Source organism: Staurois parvus, unplaced genomic scaffold, assembly GCF_062004578.1.
Source record: "Staurois parvus isolate SC_StPar_1 unplaced genomic scaffold, SC_StPar_1.0 ptg001192l, whole genome shotgun sequence".
Classification (NCBI taxonomy): domain Eukaryota; kingdom Metazoa; phylum Chordata; class Amphibia; order Anura; family Ranidae; genus Staurois; species Staurois parvus.
The window spans coordinates 1,231,378-1,251,436 of NW_028318988.1; the positions used below are offsets into that span (position 1 = coordinate 1,231,378).

At 43.0% G+C, this 20,059-nt stretch overlaps 1 protein-coding gene across 1 annotated transcript; it reads right to left on the bottom strand.

The window, feature by feature from the left end:
• Positions 1-11,218: 11,218 nt before the first annotated feature.
• Positions 11,219-12,172, bottom strand: LOC149438369 (olfactory receptor 51E1-like). Its single transcript, XM_089659869.1, has one exon. It carries the CDS (start codon positions 12,170-12,172, stop codon positions 11,219-11,221), a length of 954 nt encoding a protein of 317 aa, XP_089515995.1.
• Between the last annotated feature and the right edge of the window lie 7,887 nt (positions 12,173-20,059).

Below are 20,059 nucleotides of genomic sequence, written 5' to 3' on the forward strand. Positions count from 1 at the left end.
GCTTGTGAACTGATGCACTCTTGTAGTGTGTTACTAAGACCAGCACATAACACATTCCATCACATTTTTAAATATTGGTTGATGAGACTGATTTGATCTCCATGTCATCCCTGCTGACTGGTATCACCCAAACAGGACAGGACCTCTTGAGCACTGGATGAGTTCCTACTCACTCAAAGGTTTTCATGAGGAGAATTCCTGTCAGCACTTCCACTAATATCTGTATTTAACATCTCCAAGCTGGAGCGTAAAACTGAAATCCAGGCAGTTACAAACACCAATTCATGAAATAATAAGTTAATTAAAAATATACACTGTATACATTAGATGTATTTTGTGGTATGTGGTATGCAGTGCCATTATCCACCTGGGCTGGTGGATGCTCATCTAAATTTGTTTTAAATTATCAACACTTCCCACCGACTCCACTGATTATAGAAGGAAGTTCCACATCCTTACCTCTCTAACAGTAAAAAAAGCCCTATGCAGTTTAAGGTTAAACCACTTCTCGGGGCTTCCGGTTCCGGCGCTGATGCTGTGAGGAGGTGAGACCCGCGGCTCCCGGGATCCCCGCATACAAAGCCAGCATTCTGCACAGGGGACATCTGTCAGCGGCTTCAGGAGCTCCCCACTGGCCCCCCCGCATTATCCTCAGTCCCTCCGGCATGGAGCGATTCCTCCTGCCGACTCCTCAGAGCTCAGGTCCCACCACGAGGGGAGAGGGATGCGGCTCTCCCCCTCCTGCAGCCAAGATGGCCGCCGCCCATGTTAATTCAATGGACACAGGCACAGAGGCTGTTATAAACGCTGGTGCAGATGTACACACCCTCCCTGCACACACTGATATAATTATACCAGCCCTGACCTCTACTCCTGGCACCTGTAGTTCCACAGAAATGTATGACAAAATTGCACAAGCAGTCGCTGCCATTCTGCTGCCCACAATCACACAAGCCGTGGATCATGCAGTAGCCACAGGCATTGAACAGATCAGAAAAGACATAGGTGATCATAGTAAACGTTTAACTGAAGTGGAACAGCGTCTGTCAGATTTGGAGGACGATGTTCACTCGCTGCGCTCAGGTGCGCTTCAAACCAATCGTACGCACCAATCCATCCTAGACAAGTTGGATGATTTAGAAAATCGCTCACGCAGAAATAATCTGCGCATAGTGGGCCTTCCAGAATCATTTACAACCGGGGTGCTTCCAGAATTATGCTCCACACGTATACCCTCAGCTCTAGGTCTAACCACTTTGTGTCAGATCGAGAGAGCTCATCGCCTGGGGCCGCCTTCGAATGACCGCCGTACACCGCGATCGGTGATAGTCAAGTATCTCAACTATGCTGATCGAGTGTCTATTCTTAATTCTTTCCGCAATTCTCGATCCCTACAAGTAGGCGGTCACAAATTACTCCTATTTGCCGATTACTCACAAGAAGTATCCCGCAAACGTAAGGCCTTTCAGGAAATATGTGCCACGCTCCACCAAAGGGGCTACAAATTCACCCTGGCTTATCCGGCTACTCTCCGCTTTACTACACCTTCTGCCGATACAAAGTCTTTCGTCCACCCTGAAGAAGCCGCTCAATATTTACAAGATTCTTTGATGGCTACGGATGGTGCGACGTCTCCTCACCCTCGCACCTCTGGCCCTAGAGATCAGCGAAGCCCTCGCAAGGATCCACCGAAACGCCCACGTACTAACTTTGCTCCCTCTAAATCTCGCCAATCCTGAGCTGGTGCACTCTCTCAGGCGCTATACGGTTTACTCCACGAATTGGACCACCTGCCTCATATAACTGACTAAAAGTTTCTTGTGCCTTTAGCTATCATCTTCAGTCCACAGATAGCTATACCAGCTGTTAGAAAGCAATAACTTAGTTGATCCTGTGGTACTTTCCTCTCATTCTGCTTGATAGCATATACTTGTACTTACTGTGTCATCTCTTCTCTGTGCCTTGCCTCGACCACGGTTCCGCTCTGGTCATTCGATTTGTTGAGCCTCTTTTCCCTTTGGCGATGCCATTTAGGCATGGGGGCCATGCTCCCCTGCCCTCTCAACAACTCCAATGAGCCACTGCTGCAGATCATTACTCTGTTATTTCCCGGTTACGTTGGTCGCAGTACAGGGACAGCATGCAGATTTATGTGAAGTCCAATACACTGTTAAGGTTTTTTGCTTGTTTTGCTCTTCTGATAGGCCCCAGTTGGGCCACCATGTTCCACTCTCTCTCTCCTTTCTTCTGTTCTTTTTTCTTACATTTTTCTGGAGAATCACCCCTTCCTTGGGAGTCGACCATACTTCATCAGAGATTGGGCGGTAATGGGGGGATAGCTGGCTCCACCCTACAAAACTGTAAGTCCACTACCTTTGTACTCACCTCCTATCACGTGACCTAATGATACGTATTTATTCTTGGAATGTCAAGGGCTTAAGATCACCTCATAAACGCATGGCTATTCTCCGCCATCTCCGCCGACTTAGAGCAGATATAGCACTACTCCAAGAAACACACTTAGGCCAATCTGACTTTGTTCGTATGAAAAAACTTTGGGTAGGGCACGTTATAGGTTCTCCCTCACTCAATAATAAAGTGGGTGTGCTCATTCTGATACACAAAAAGCTCGCACCTGACATAATCTCGGTTAACACTGATGAGGCAGGCAGATTCCTAGCGGTACACCTCAAAGTAGGCTCTCAATCACTGGTCCTCACCAATATTTATGCTCCAAACTCACCGTCAAAACAGTTTTTTCAGGACCTGTCCTCAAAGCTGTCCGCCTACATCCACCTACCTTTAGTAGTCGGAGGGGACTTCAATTCACTTATGAATGCCTTTGAAGATAAGTCAAAATCACTAGAACACAATCATCGCCCACTTTCAGAGTCCCAATCAATGCTCACACAACTGTCTACATTTGCGGAAGCAATGCAATTAACAGACATTTGGCGTTTAGCCCACCCAGATGGGAAGGAATTCACCTTCTTTTCTCCGGTACACCATTCGCTTTCCAGAATAGACTATTTTTTTTGCAATTCTATTGCTTTGCAATACGCATCTTCCTCAGATATACATGACATAGTTATTTCGGACCATTCTCCCATATCCATAACCCTCAACTATCTTAACAACACACAATCTTACAAAACGTGGCGCTTTCCTTCCTTCTTAGCAAATAACCAGGAGGTGTTACGTCAACTCCAAGATACTTGGGCAGACTTCCAGATCACCAATGCAGCTCACTTATCCAATCCTAACCTATTTTGGGAAACGGGAAAGGTGGTTTTACGTGGTAAAATCATCGCCTTTACATCTGCATATAAGAAAAAGGTCGCTCTAAAATACACAGAAGCTAGCAACCGACTCCGACAGACTCAAAAAAATTTGGCTGACTCCAACACACATGAACAGAGGAAAGCTTGGCTAGAGGCAAAACACCAATTCGAAACATGGGCAACAGCACAAGAATCCATGCACCAATCACATCTTGATTTACAGTATCATAAATTTGGCAACAAGCCGGGCAAACTCCTGGCTCGCTTGTGCCGTAAACCGTTTACTCCTACACAATTCACCTCCCTCAAGGACTCTCAGGGTATATTGAAACACTCCCCTGAAGAAATTGTTTCCATATTGGAAAGTTTCTACGCTAAACTATATGGCCCCGACCCTATTGACCAATCACAGGCTTTGTCTTTTCTAGATGGCATTGCTCTTCCTCAAATCGATCCCGTAGCACTCCAATCTCTTAATGCTCCTATATCTCAATCCGATATTCAATCCGCTATAAAAACTCTGGCTAATGGTAAAGCCCCTGGCCCAGACGGATACACTTCTGAGTTCTATAAACTCATGGTCACAACCCTTTCTCCTACCCTGCAATCAGTTTACTGCTCTATACTAGAAGGGAGTGCCTATCTTCCGTCTGCCTTTCAGGCACATATAAAATTAATAGCAAAGAAAGACAAAGACCCGTCTGACCCAGGTTCCTATAGGCCGATCTCCCTTCTAAATTTAGATGCCAAAATTCTATCAAAAATTATCGCAAATCGTTTAGCTATTATCTTGCCTTCCATCATTCATCCCTCTCAAGCGGGCTTCATACAAGGACGCTCTGCTGCTTCAAACATCCGCAAAGTACTAGCAGTGTTAAATCATGCTAAAATTAATCCTCACCAAGATCTAGCGATAATCTCTCTTGATGCTGAAAAGGCTTTCGATAATGTTAACTTTCAGTGGCTGCAGATGGTTTTACATAGATTTGGCTTCTCAGGCCCTTTCACTCATGTAGTCCAAGCTATGTACTCAGCTCCTACAGCACAGGTGGTTGCTGCAGGGCACACATCTACCCCTATTAAACTGCATAAAGGAACAAGACAAGGGTGCCCCTTATCCCCCCTGCTCTTCAATTTGGCCCTAGAACCCTTAGCCCGCTTCCTTCTGTTCCACTCACAGCTGCACGGAGTCCAAATAGCTCAACAAGATCTACGTTTAGCCTTGTTTACTGATGACATTTTAATTTTCACTGCCAACCCAACTCATGACCTGCCCTATATACAGGATATTTTCACAGCCTTCAGGCACTGTTCGGGTCTTCGTATTAACTTCACGAAAAGCGAAGTCCTTCCCTTATTCCATGCACGCACTCCCTCATGGGCTCATAATTCTCATTTCAAAATTGCCCCTTATCATATTACATACTTAGGAATCAAAATTGGAAAACTTGCCTCTTCTCTCTACTCGCTCAATTTTTCACCAACAATTCAAAAAATTATAGGCGAACTAGAGGTATGGAAAGAGTTACCACTGTCACTTGTAGGGAGAGCCCACCTCTTCAAGATGGTGAGCTTCCCGAAATTGTTATACCCTCTTCAGACCATCCCTCTACTACTTAAGCATACGGACATACTTAGACTAAACAAAGCGCTCTCTACATTTATTTGGAAAGGACGTCAGTCACGCATTGCCCTGCATAAGCTATATCTGCCTAGATGTGAGGGGGGAATTGGTCTTCCAAATATCAGAGTATATAATCTCTCCTGCATCTTACGGGTGTGTATAGATTGGCTGACCAAATCCTCCAACTATTCTAATCTGCAACTGGAATCTGCCATGGCCCATCCTTTCGATCTTGCAGCCCTTTTACATTCAAACCCTAACTCACTCCCTCCACACTTAAAATATAATTCACTCATCCGTGATACCCTTATCACATGGAGGGAGATCAGACGTAAATTAGGTGTATCCCCATGGGTTTCCCGTTTCCTCCCCATACATCGTAATCCTGCTTTTTCTGTCCCTCAACAACACGCAGCTTATGATCTATGGTTGGAACGGGACCTCAAACTAGTTAGCCAATTATACGACACGACCTCTGGCTTTCCTTTATCTTTTTCTCAGATTTCAACTTCTTTCAATCTACCTCCTCACCATTTTCTGTATATATTGCAAGTTTGTAATTATGTGAACAAGATAACATTGGTTAAATCTGGTCGCTTCCGTTCCTCGTTCATAGACATCTTAGTTAGAAATCAAAAATACAAGATATCCCACATCTATGGACCATTAAACCTACACTATGTGCACCCTCTAGAGGCCTCCACTCCTACTTCTCCTTGGATCAGAGACTTTGACAACACACTCTCAATGGATCAAATCCTCACTGGTTTCAACAATACCTGTGCCTTCAACTCCAATGAGTTCTGGCGAGAGCAACAATTAAAGTTAATGCATCGTGCCTATATGCCATGCCTGTATGTCCGTGGGAATCCCTCGGTCTCTACCTGCCCTTTGTGTGGACACTATAAACCTTCGCTAAAACACAGATTTTGGGATTGCCAACTAATATCTTCTTTTTGGTCCCAACTACTCAGCTATATCGCCTTCATCACTTCTCTACAACTACCAAGGGACCCTTTACCTCTTCTCTTCGGCAATTTGGAATCGGTCTCCACAGGGGCTCATCCGCTTCAGCTTGCCATTCTCCGAGCCACGAAACCATGGCTGTCCTCTTGCCTGATGGTCGCGAGGAGAGCCATATTGAAAAAATGGGTCTCCAACAGTCCTCCAAATATCTCGGATGTCAAGTCAGCTCTTAATGCACTTCTTCGTCTGGACCAGCTCCACTTCCTCACCTCATCCCTCCAGCACAGAGAGGATCAATATAATCGAAAATGGAGACTCTATGTTCAAAAATCCTTTCCAACCACAGAGCATCAGTTTTTCCTTCATGGCTCTTCTGGGATGCCCCAATCTGGAAACATGATCCAGTAAATCCGGACATATTGTTTTGATTTATGAGGATTTAAGGTGTGCATGACTATATCTAAAACACTTACAATACTCGTTTGTTGCTGCTCTCACGTCACTTCTAGCCAATCTAGGCAACCATGCCATATTTCCTTTCATCTACCTCTTCTACCATTTTCTTTATACTTCATCTTCATCGCACATTCTTTTATAACTTCTCCCCCCCACCCTTAATCAGCGAGGACTTACAACACGTATATCAATTTTTGATACAGGGAGTTGCCTCTAGCTCTATTATTCTCTCAAAACACAGTGCTCGGCTCATTACCAAATATTCTCAAACGACTTCTTGGGAGGGGATCCTCTGGCCCGTTCCGACATCATTTTTCCACTTCTTTCTTTTTTTTTTTCCATCTTTTCTCCATACTAGCTTCCTTCTCCACTTTCTTCTCCTTCTGAATAGATCTACCTATCTTCTCTACTCCTTCTTTTTTTTGATTATCTCCTCTTCATACGCTTCTCTTCTACTTCAACATCCACGTCTTACGCATGACAACTGACATACTCTAAGCACCCCAGTTCCCATTCAAAGTTCTGTGATATGTCCTGACCTTCTTATCTTTGGATATATATCATAGCTCACCATTACACATCCCCTACACACTCTACTGACTCACAATGCTCCCCCTCTTTTGTCTCATCTGCCTTCAGAGTTTCTGTTCAGAGGTTCTAACTGCTGACATTTCGTGAATCTTTCTGATCAGTTTTCTATGCAAAATATTGTATTGCTCATATTGGTCAATCTATCAGTTCTGTTACATAAGTTACTTTGTTGCCATGATGCATCCTTAGAGTGTTTCATCCGCTGAGTGTTTGTAAATTGAAAAACTCAAATAAAGTTTTGTTTAAAAAAAAAAAAAAAACACTTCTCTTCCAACTTCATTGAATGGCCATGTATCCTCTTGAGAGGCCTGAGACCGAATAGTTTTCTTCCCATGCTAGAATAAACATTTAGATATTTGTATATTGTGATCTACCCTCCTCTTTAACATATCTTCTCCAAAGAGAATACATTTATTGTGTGTAGCCTTTCCTCATAACCTCTTTATTAGCTTTGTTGCCCCTCTTTGGACTCTCTGCAGTTCCAGCACATTCTTCCTGAGGACTAGTGACCAAAACTGGACAACATACTCAATATGTGGCTGGACAGGAGTTTTGTAAAGCAGTAAAATTATAGTTTCATCTCTTGAGTAATTACCTTTTTTAATGCACGCAAATAGTCTGCTGGCCTTGCTTGCTGCAGCTTGGCATTGCATGCTATTGCTTAGTCTGTCATTAACTAGGACAGCCAGATCCATTTCATGTCATCCTGCATTCCACCAGAGGTTCTCCCCCTAGCGTGTAATTTGCATTCATATTTTTAGCCCCCAAGTGCATCACTTTACATTTTCCTATATTTAACCTCATTTACCATGTAGTTGCCCACCCCTCTATTTTATTGAGGCCTCTTATAAAGTTACTCCTGCTATGAAGTTATTGCCCTACTTAGTTTTGCATCACCAGCACAGACTGTGATTGAACTATTTATACCAACCTCCATATAGTTTATGGACAAATTCAACAGAATTGGTCCCAGGACAGAGCCTTAGGGCACCCCACTCACAACTTCAGATCATTGAGAAGATATGTTATCTATCACCACCTTTTGGACATTCTCCTTTGACCAGTTTTCTGTCCAAGTACATACAGTTGCAAGAAAAAGTATGTGAACCCCTTGGGATTACATGGAGTTTTGCATGAATTGGACATAAAATGTGCTCTGAACGTCATCTAAGTCACAATAGAGGAACACAGTCTGCTGAACATATACTACACAAACATTAGATATTACCATGGTTTAATTGCACATAACATATAAACATTCACAGTGCAGGGAGGAAAAAGTATGTGAGGCCCTAGCTTAATGACTTCTCCCAGAGCTAATTGGAGCCAGGAGTGAGCCAACCTTGACTCCAATCAGTGTGATGATATTGAATGTGTTGCTGACAGCTGTCCTGCCCTTAAAAAACACACCTGTTTTGGGTTTACTGGTTTTAAGAAGCACTGTCTGATGTGAACCATGTCTCACAGAAAAGAGCTCTCAGAAGACCTACGATCAAGAATTGTTGACTTGCATGAAGCTGGAAAGGGTTACAAAAGTATCTCCAAAAGCCTTGATGTTCATGTGTCCAAGGTAAGACAGACTGTCTACAAATGCAGAAAGTTTAGCACTGTTGCTACTCTTCCTAGGCGCGGTCGTCCTGTAAAAATGACTGCAAGAGCACATGCTACTGATAATAAATTAGAAAAAATATAGCAGAATATAATGTGCCAAAGTCCAACACAGTGTGGTAAGTTCACTTCTTTCTGTTCCAAAACTTCTTATAGTGCTTCCCCTCTTGTGCCACCCCAAAATCCACTCACCACAAATCCATGACCAACTTAATTAAAAGAAAGGTCAAAAAGCGCTTGGTATCCCAGATGTTTCACTACTGCTCACACTCAGTTTTCTCCAATCTATGTGTCTTTACAAAGCCTAACCATTTTCCATCAATATAAACCATTGATCATGAAAAATAATTTTTCAGGGTGTCATATTTATTAAAAATCTTAATCAAACCAAGAAAAAGCATGAATTATAAGTAATGCTCTTACATATAAAGGTGTCCAATATCTTGGCACCAATTCACTAGGCATGTGTGCACCTCCGCTTCACCTCCTGGAGCTTGACATGCGTTTCAACCCCTGGAAATGGAAGTGACGTCAGTACTATACCAGATATGGTGACCGTGTGGACAGCCTTTACATGTTTCATCGCTTGGTGTCTTCAGGAAGCCCTGGTGCGGGGATGTCAGCTCTAACTGCCTGCTTCAGCTTCCGCCCACCTTCATGGAAAGCAGTACTGATGGATTCTGCCAACTCGCCACAGCTGTGCCTGCCTGCTTCAGCAACCACTCACCTCCATTGAAAGCAGCACTGGTGGATCCCACATGCTTCAGCTCTGCCCAACTGCTTCAGCTCCACCCACCTACATAGAACATAGCACTGATGGATCCTGCCTGTCTGCTTCAGCCCCACCCACCTACGTAGAAAGCAACATGGGTGGTTCTTGCCCACCCACTTCAGTTTCCGCCCATTTCACTCTGTGCCCTTATTGAACCTGAAGCAGTATGCATTGGGGTTCATCTGGGATCTGAAGGTGCAGAAATTGGGGCTCATTTGAGATCGGAAGGTGCAGGAACTGAAGTGAGAAGGTGCAAGAAATGGGGCTGAGCTGTGGTATGAAGGTGCAGAAATTGGGGCTAATATGAAATCTGAAGGTACAAGAGGTGATGAAACACTTGTTTTGACACACCCACCTTTGCCCATGCCCATGTGCACAAACTTTACTGGCTATGCATGCCACCTCAGCTCCCCCACTTATGCTTCTACCACCTGCACATCACCCCTAAATCCTTTAGGCTAGAGCCGCCCTGGCTGGACTCATTTTAACACAATTACTATCTATCACGACTTATGTCCACAATGGTAAAGCATATGCTGTAATCATCAGCTCATTGGCTCCTATACTACACATACTCTTTGAGGCTCACCTTCGGATCTAGGCAACCCTACTGGACTGATCTGTAACCCGTTTGCAGGGGATAGGAGAATGAACGAACCAGGGGCGGACTGACAACTCATGGGGCCCCTGGACAATAGGGGATCATGGGGCCCCTGTGTCCTTGTCCACACTCAAAAAAAGCCTATAAAAGGTACCAGGGGAATTTCATGGGGCTCCCTACTGACCCCGGGCCCTCGGGCAGTGCCCAAGTTCTCGAATGGTCAGTCCTCCCCTGGAACGAACCCGTACCTCTTAAATTTAGACCATTCATCTATTCGCAAACCTTACCTTCTGCTCCTATATTCTCACCCCTCCACCTTTTTTTTTATCCCCTCTTTCCTCCCATTCCTATGCTCTTTTTCTCCCTTCCTCTGTAATGCCCCCCGCCAGCGACGCAAAGCTGCATCTTTGATTTGGCTCCTGTACATGAAGGCTAACAGGCTTTTGCATTGTCCGTCCAGTACAGAAGTTTACATAACCGCAATGTTCGAGTGGAAAATGTCAGAAAAGGTTGTCTTCTGCACACTCTGAGTATCTTGGGTCCAGAAAATGTAACTTGCTCTCGTCTTGATCCAGGATGGTCAAACTATATTCCACATTTAAATGTTCATGTCTTTTACAGATATAATGACAGTACCAACCAGATTAGAATACAATTATGACATTTGTCAGCAAACACCAGTGACAATTTCGTATACTGGAAGGGCTTAGGAACACCAAAATAATCATATACATCTTCCTTACTTCATTGATGGCAATACTGATTCTCAGTTTGCTGAAGGTCACTTCAGGGACAGGGATCAAATCCATATTCTGTAGCAAAGCCCTTGTTCGGTTGCCTCTGAAATCTAAAATACTTCTAAATCTTTAGAGGATTGTCCAACTCAGACAGCAAGATTGTCCAACATCAGACAGATAAGATAGATTCATGTTAATGCTTGAAAAAGGAGTTGTATGACATATTTTATGACAAAACATTGACAGCAGAAAGGGGAGCTGAGTTGTCAGGTCTCAGTGACAATACTGTCTCTCTAGTCTAGGGCCCGAATGTTTTTTCTTCTCATCCAATGGCACAGCATAAACGTAGAGGTGGCAGACTCACCCCCAGGTAAAGAAGAGGTAGACATTGAGGGATCAGATGAGGTGAAATATGAGAAAAAACCTTATCAGGAACATTCCAAACGGTGGGCTCACAGCCCTTCTCTTGCTTCTCCTGCTCAGACTCTGAACTAGGATGTACCTCAATAGTGACATTAGCATCAGGTCTCAGACCCTCCCCACTAGTAACAACATCTGTCTGATTTAAAAATAAAACTGATTCTATTTTGTTTTGCAAACCATTTTTTGCAGGATGCATACAATTTTTTCTCTGAGAGCTTTGGTCCTCATCCCGTAGATTAAAGGGTTTGCAGAAGTGGCTATGCTGGTACCGATCAAAGGTATGATAACATCAAATGCTGTTGACACAGGTCCTTTAGTTAGCCTGTACCTCAAAGTAAGGAACAAGAGGGTGACAAAATAAATAGAAAAGGCCAATATGTGAGTCATCAATGTATGCATAGCTTTCTGAGAGGATTCTGCAGAAAGTTTCAGACAGATGACAACTGTTCTTATGTAACAGAACATTATTACAAGCAAGCAAGGAATCACCATGGACAAGGTCAAAGTCGTTCCGAAAATACTGTTAACTGTTATATTACTACAAGCAAGTGGTTGTAGAGACATGATCTCACAGTAGACATTGTTGATATTTACCCCACAAAAAGTTAACCTTAATGTCAACAGTATACTCACGGTTACCAACACTCCATTGAAAACATATATGGCAAGTGTTATTTTTTGAGTTGTAATATTGGTCATCAGAGTGTGGTATCTCAGAGGGTGGCCTACAGCCAGATATCGATCATATGCCATTGCCGTAAAAGTATAAATTTCAGCACATGCATAAAGCTGGATACAGAAAGATTGACAGAGACATCCTGCAAGTGAGATGGTTGAGCATCCAGACAACAAATCAATAGCCAGCTTGGGAAAATATGATGAGTTCCCAAACATCACATTCATAACCAAGATACATATAAAGGTGTACATAGGTTCATGCAAGGTTTTCTCTGTCCAGGTTACATAGACAATCATAGAAGTCATAAACAATGTTACTGAAAATAACACAAGAGCCAAAACAGCACATACATATCGAAATGATTCAATCTCAATTAGCCCCACCAGAACAAAATCACTAATCATCACAGAGAAATTCTTGGGAGATGAGCTCATGGCTTGGATTTATGTCTTCCTAGATTGTAAGCTCGTAAGAGTAGGGCCCTCTTACCCCTCGTACGTTGTTTGTTGTTGTTGTACTGTGCCATGTATTGTCCCCCCTATTGTACAGCGCTGAGCAAACCCTTTGGCGCTATATAAACTCGTAGTAATAATAATAATAAATGTCTTGCAACATTAACAATTACTAACTTGTTCTATTAAATATGAACACTGTAAATGTAAACATGTAATTCATAGAGGCCTTGTGGAAATTAGTGTGACTCTGGTCACCTTGCTTTTCTGTTGGTCTTTTATAGATTTTGTCACCCTGCTGATAATTAGGATTCATAAACGTTTGCAGTCACTGCATCCACGTCTTCCCAGTGGACCTCAGCTGCTGCTGATGATCTAATTAGTGTCAGAAATTTAATGAAGTAGTGCGGATTAATTTAACAAGCTTTTCCAATGAGAAAACAAGAATGAAATGTGAATTATTTATTTATTTATTATTAACAGTCTAGAGAACGTATGGATTAAAATGTAACTGATGGGGCACATTCTATCAATGGCCGAGTGAAACCACACTGTCTGTGAGTTCCCGCTTCAGCCTGGTTTTCAGAATTGGGAACCTCAGCAATATCACCCAACAAGTCTCACCATGGGTTGCAGCAACTCCAGGAGGTCCTGCTTACAATATTCCTGCTCCCTGCAAGCCGAGGCACAATCTAAACTCTTTATTTGGCTGCTCCAAGAGCTACTTTCCTACCCTGAGGGCATAAAAGATGACCACAAGCAGGCTGAAGCACCCACCCTCTACTTCCTTTGGCTTTACTCAACAAGCTCAGATTTTGAGACTGAGGATTTTCAGCTACCATCCACTCTCTGCAAATGTTTTGCAATTCTCCCACTAACCTGGATATAGATACTGTGTTTACTAGATATGAAGCTTACCTTAGCAGTGATATTCAGGAGAGCAGAGATGGGCTTATGTCCTTCTATGCTTACTTGGATGAGATGGAGACAGCCTTACCCCCCCATCTCTAATAGCAGTGGGACAACTACAGTCTTTAGCTGTTACTCAGCACAATATTATCCAAGCTCTCTGTACATGTCTGGATGACATAGAGCACAGATTGAGAAGGAAAAACATTTGTCTCAGAGGTCTCCCTGAAGCCACCCAACCAAACAATACGGTACAGAAAATCTTTAACAAGCTCTTAGACAAGCTGATAACTGGATTGAGTGGAATGCACCCCTGGTTTTTGCAGGACTAAATATCCTCAGCGCCGTTAGGGAAATTATTTTAGAACCAATTAAGATATCTAATCCAAAGAACTGGCTAAGAGTATAGTAGACTTTGATGAGTCACGACTCTCACTGTACCCTGATGTCAGGAATGGATTCACCACTGGTGGTGGGACTCGCCTGCCATGTGGGCTGCAGTACCAGGGCTGACCAGCGGGTGCTCTCAGCAGCTTGCAGTCAGCCAACACCTGGTGCTGATTGCAGGAGGTGTATTTAAGGAATGACCAGGCCTGTGATCAGTGCCTTGGTGTATTGTTTCCCATGAGCCCCTGTACCTGGTATCCTGTGTTCCTGTTCTGCTGACTATCGGATTTGTTGCCGACCCTGCCTGATCCTGACCTCTGCTGACTTCTCCTGCTTGATCCCTGGCTTGCCTGACCATAATTCTGCCTGATCCTCTGTACCGCGCTGCCCGTGAGTTACTGAACCCAGCTTGTGACCCTGACTATTCTCTGCCTGCTCCTCCAGTACCTTGCTGCCCGCACATTGCTGACCTGGCCTGCCTGACTATGCCTGACGCTACCCAGACGATCCATCCATCCCTGCATGTATCTGTTCCTGTTACCAGGTCTGCCAGCCTCTTCACGTCAGGCTTTCCCATGGTACATACCCTCAGCGGACCCCTCTACCACAGTTGGGTGCACTCAGGAGCTGCGACCTGGTCTCAGTCCTGCGCCAAGTCCATACCCACCATCAGGGGCTCTGGTGAAAAGGCAGAATGGGGCTTAGACTCTGCGCCCTGGGGAATCCCGTTCTGTGGGTACTAGAGATCCCACCGGGATCCTGTCAGTACCTAACGGCCTGCCTGACCATTCCACCTCTCCAGCCCTGACTACGCCTGTGTTCCTGAAGCCTGCTACTTCCCTGTGTCAGTCCACACATTTCTGGTCATACCCGGATCCCTAACACCTGATCTATCTTGCACATTGGAGAAACAGATGCTGGCACTTTCTGTCACCGGATCTACCCCTTTTGGCCTCTCAGCTCACAAAAAGGTAGTGTACACTTACTGGACTCCTTCCTTTTCGCAATGGACTTTCCACTGGTAGACAAAGGCCTGATCCTCCTCTGCCTCAGCTGATTTACTTATCAGTCCTTCCAGAACAGAAACCTATGTCCCTCTGCCCAAGGAGAGAGCCTCACCCTCCTTCAAATTCCCAATGGTGAACTATTTATGCTCTAGCCTCTGCTCTCTCATATTTGAAAAACTTTTGAATTCATGTTTGGGCCCCCATTTTATTTCAGGACTGAAACTCTACACTAAGTTCAGGCTCCCTGGATCCAGCTATGTCCTCCTGAAGATAGATTATTTTACAAGTCTTATCTTACTTTCCTCTTATCTGTACACTGTCATGTTGATGTGAGGTGAGGCTTTTCTTTCCTGGACACACACACAACCTATAGAACTCCAGGAAAACCTGGACACAGAATTGAAAGTTCCATCCCAAACAAGATTTTTTGGAACCTTCAAACTCCAGGCCTCAATCCAGGACTACCGAAACCCAGAAAATCTCTACTCACAAAACACATACTGGAGCTTTTCAGACTGCAAATCTGAAAATCCTGTGTAATATTTCCAACCATTACCTAAATTCACCTTGTGGCAGGACCTTGCAATATGTCTATGTATATATATATATATATATATATATATATATATATTTTTTTTTTTTTTTTAATAAAGGGATGTAAAGCCTGTGTATAAATACTTTTTTATTTGTAATCCAAGTGCAAAATGTTACATCACATTTTAGCAATACAACAGTTTCGAGTGACAATGCTATTTTTCAAGCTATAATAACACAGGTGTAGTACATCTACATAAACCCATCATAATGGAAGTTCTAAAAACATATCCTAGTAACCCCTGTATACAAAATCACAAAACCCAGTCCAACATCCACAAATAACCCCAACGTAATATGATCAGAGTCCATCAATCGTGTAGCTGTCCACATAAACTACTAATTGGCAGCAATCTCAATTTATTATCAGTCCCAAGCAGTGATCCTGTTGAAATGAATACAAACAAAAAGTTCATTCAAAATTAACACATGCTAGTTAAATATTATGGAAATCACCAGTTCTGTCATATACATAGTAGCAATCATCACAAAAAACAAATAAAGATTATTACAAGCCTTCACTGCAGCACGGTCTCTGTTGGAGAGCTAGCCCACGTCTCCTTAATGTACCATCCCAGACCCTAGATGAACTCTTCTTCTTCACCCAGTAATCTGATATTCCGGATTTGTTCCTGAACAGGGGATCTTGTGCCTGTTACTTTAAAAGTGGACAGTCCCAAATAGGTAGCAAATCTGGCTTCCCACCAGAGTGTTTTTTCCCCTATCCACCCAGGGGGTGCAGGGGTACTCAGATTCTCTCCTGTACCATTGGTGGGTTGGAGACTGCTATCAGGCCTGTTAGCTGGGCAGCTCCTTCCCTGCCATAAAGGTGGTTCTCGCTCTGGGGACCAGTGAAGTCCTGAGCTTTTTTTCTTTCCAGCTCCAGGTCTACAGGTAGACCCCATCCCTTTGGGCCTCTTCAGAGCCTCCTGACTTCAGCCTTACATCGTTACAGTGTCTTCCACCCAAACTCTCCTACAGGTGAGCAGGCTCCAACACTTTTAAGGGTGTCCCAGCCCCTGCCAAGCCTTCTGCTGGAGATTGGCTAGGATCCCTCAAGAGAGCAAGACGGCCACTCCTCAGATCCACCCACTGCCTCTAGACCTTCCTCCAAAGCCCTAGAGCAGGGGGAAATTCCAGAAGGGCTGGCCTGCAGAACCTCTCAGCTCCTGACCACAATTTGACCTTCTGGCTATTACATCCAGATTGCTACTCAGCTCTGCCCTCTAACAATCAGGACTTGAGCACCCCCTAGCTAACTAGGAGGGCGCTAAATTTGTAAAGTATCAGCCTAATACACTGTTTGCAAACAGCAGGCAGATCATGTACCATAAAGTGTCATGGATTCAAACATTGAGCTTATCTTTGTCATCCTTCACTATGCCACTAAAGTCTTTTCAATCTGTGAAAACATGCATGCCATGAATGGTGTGATTCTTCGGGATCCTACAAACAGGAGTGCTCCTTCGCTAGCTATGTGAAATTCTTTGGGTCAAACCGACATACTGTCTCATCCATGTTGCTCACCATGGCTGAAGAACAAAATGGAGACCTGTTGATTTAGTCTGAATATTTTGTCATTTCCTTTTATGATCCAGCTTCCTAGAGATGCTTTGAGTTACAAAATGCTCAGATATGAACCAAGCCCAAGCCCCTATGCATATGAGAACAGAGATTATGTGATCGCCTATTTAAAAAAAAAAAAAAAGAAAAAAAAAAAAATATATATATATATATATATATATATATATATATATATATATATACAGTGGGGATCAAAATTTTGGGCACCCCACCTAAAAAGTTGTATTAATGTGCATAAAGAAGCCAAGGAAAGATGGAAAAATCTCCAAATTAAATTACAGATTAGACATTCTTATAATATGTCAACAAAAGTTAGATTTTATTTCCATCATTTACACTTTCAAAATAACAGAAAACAAAAAAATGGCGTCTGCAAAAGTTTGGGCACCCTGCAGAGTTAATATCTTGTACTGCCCCCTTTGGAAATTATCACAGCTTGTAAACGCTTTCTGTAGCCAGCCAAGAGTCTTTCAATTCTTGTTTGAGGTATCTTTGCCCATTCTTCCTTACAAAAGTCTTCCAGTTCTTTGAGATTTCTGGGCTGTCTGTCACACACTGCTCTTTTAAGGTCTATCCATAGATTTTCAATTATGTTGAGGTCAGGAGATTATGAAGGCCATGGCAAAAACTTCAGTTTACGCCTCTTGATGTAATCTCCCGTGGATTTCGAGGTGTGTTTAGGATCATTATCCATTTGTAGAAGCCATCCTCTCTTTAACTTCAGCTTTATCACAGATGGCATCAAGTTACCATCCAAAATTTGCTGAAATTTTATTGATTCCATTTTTCCTTCTACTCGTGAGATGTTCCCTGTGCCACTGGCTGCAACACAACCCCAAAGCATGATTGATCCAACCCCATGCTGAACAGTTGGACAGAGGTTCTTTTCATTAAATTGTGTGCCCCTTCTTCTCCAAACGTACCTTTGCTCATTGCGGCCAAAAAGTTCAATTTTAACCTCATCGGTCCACAGAACTTGTTTCCAAAATGCATCAGGCTTGTCTATATGTTCATTTGCAAAGTTCAAACGATGATTTTTGTGGTGAGGACGTAGAAGAGGTTTTCTTCTGATGACTCTTCCATGAAGACCATATTTGTACAAGTATCTCTTTATAGTGGAATAGTGTACCACAACTCCAGTGTCTGCCAGATCTTTCTGGAGAGATCGTGCAGTCAAACGTGGGTTTTAAATTGTTTTTCTCACAATCCTGCGAGCTGTTCTGTCTGATATTTTTCTTGGTCTTCCAGATGTTCCTTTAACTTCCACTGTTCCTGATGACTGCCATTTCTTAATTACATTCCGAACAGAGGATATTGACATCTGAAAACGCTTTGCTAACTTCTTATAGCCTTCTCCAGCTTTGTGAGCGTCAACTATTTTCAGTTTCAGTTTTCTAGACAACTGCTTAGAAGAACCCATGGTGCTGATTGTTGGGGCAAGGTCAGATGAGTCTGGGCATTTAAAACCTTTGAGATTGACATCACGTGGTCTTCCCAGACGATGATTGAGAACAATCCATGACACTGGCAGGTCTCAGCTTGGCAAAGGGGGCAGTGCATGCTATAAATTCTGCAGGGTGCCCAAACTTTTTCAGACGCCATTTTTTTGTTTTCTGTTATTTTGAAAGTGTAAATGATGGAAATAAAATCTAACTTTTGTTGACATATTATAAGAATGTCTAATCTGTAATTCGATGCCTTTTGGAGATTTTTCCATCTTTCCTTGGCTTCTTTATGCACATTAATACAAATTTTTAGCTGGGGTGCCCAAACTTTCGATCCCCACTGTATACCCCCCCACAAATGTCTTTGTATATTGCTTCTGGGCTGCTGAGCATACTGTATTTGTAAAATTTTTGCAGTTGCCAGTGCATCTATACTACCTGCACTATGTAACAGAGTTGCATCTAAATGTACAATCCTATTATCAACAACATCCAACACCAGGAGCTTACCCAGGGTGGACTGCTGCATTGGGATGGTGGCAAAAGATCACAGATCATTGCGTGTGTGAGGGGGTACCAGGCCATAGGTGGGCTACCAGGAACCCTGTCACATTGCTCTAAATGAGCAGATGACAGAGCCTCTTTAATTAACCCTCTAAAACCTATTACTAACCCTAATTTTTTTTAAAAACTGAGCCCTAACACTAACCTAACATAACCATTAAAGAGCACAAACCTCCAAACTAACCTCTATCTGCATACTAACTAGATATGTTTTTGTTTTGATTGTTTTTTCCTACGAAAATGTTATTTTCAGAGATTCAGATGTATACAAATCTCCAAATGGACATAGTAATGAATGTCAGTGAATCCATTAAAAAAGTTCTAATTAAATTAACAAATTTATTCATTTCATTTGGAGGAGTAGCTCAGGCCAAATTAATTCAATTTTTGAGTTTGTTCGATAATTCGGATTCATTTTACGAATGGATCTGAATTTTGTTCCATTCATTAATTCTGATGCACATGAACCCAGTCGATATTGTCCAATCAGCTCATGCCATTTCTTTTGCCTCACAACTGAAAATATTGAATCCTTCCAATTTGAATCCCTCTTATTCCATAATATATGTAATATATACCAATTTTCCGGAAAAACTATTACATTTTTCGAATCCAACCGGAGCAACAAAGATACAAAGCGATTGCCAAGAATTCTGAACACAAATTAGTTCAACATAATGAATATGACGCAACAAAATTCTTCAATGAACAAATGCTTCCGAAAGGAACATTTCCGGCAGGAACATGTCCAATACTCACCTTGTCCTGAAGCCATTGCCCCCAATCTGCACAGTAATGCAACAGATCAACCCCATGCATCCCAGATACACTGAAAACACCGCATTATGTGCCCTGTTAAACTCAGAATTTACCCCCATGCACCACCATTTCTTTCAGCACTCTGTATAGGTTGCAATCTGTTGGCTGTGAATGGGGGGTGAGGGGGGGATAAGTGATTGTGAAAGTGCTACTGGCTGTGGCTAGACCTCTCACTAAACCCTGGACTCTGCATTCACTATATATGGTCTCCAACAGTACACATAACATGGAAATGCAATTATTTTAGTGACTATAAGATGCTAAATACCTTTTCTCATCCGCAGTTAGGGCAGTCTTGTGACTTCTATCAGTGTTCAGCAGAGCACTGGTAAAAGCTTGTAGGGGGAGTTTTCTTTCTGCTCTATGAGGATGCAGGACCCCTAAACGCTGTCTGGACTGTACTGATTGGCCCTGTGCTGATCACATGCACTCTCCCAAGAAAAAAAAAACCTCTCTTGCAATACACACTAAACTGAGCATGTGCAGAATGGCTATGGTTCAATCTGTCTTATCAGAATACATGTGCCAAGTATCTGAAATATTTAATACCTTCCCAACCA

Excerpts from the sequence above, each read along its gene's own strand:
- LOC149438369 (XM_089659869.1), bottom strand. The coding sequence starts at position 12,172 with ATGAGCTCATCTCCCAAGAATTTCTCTGTGATGATTAGTGATTTTGTT.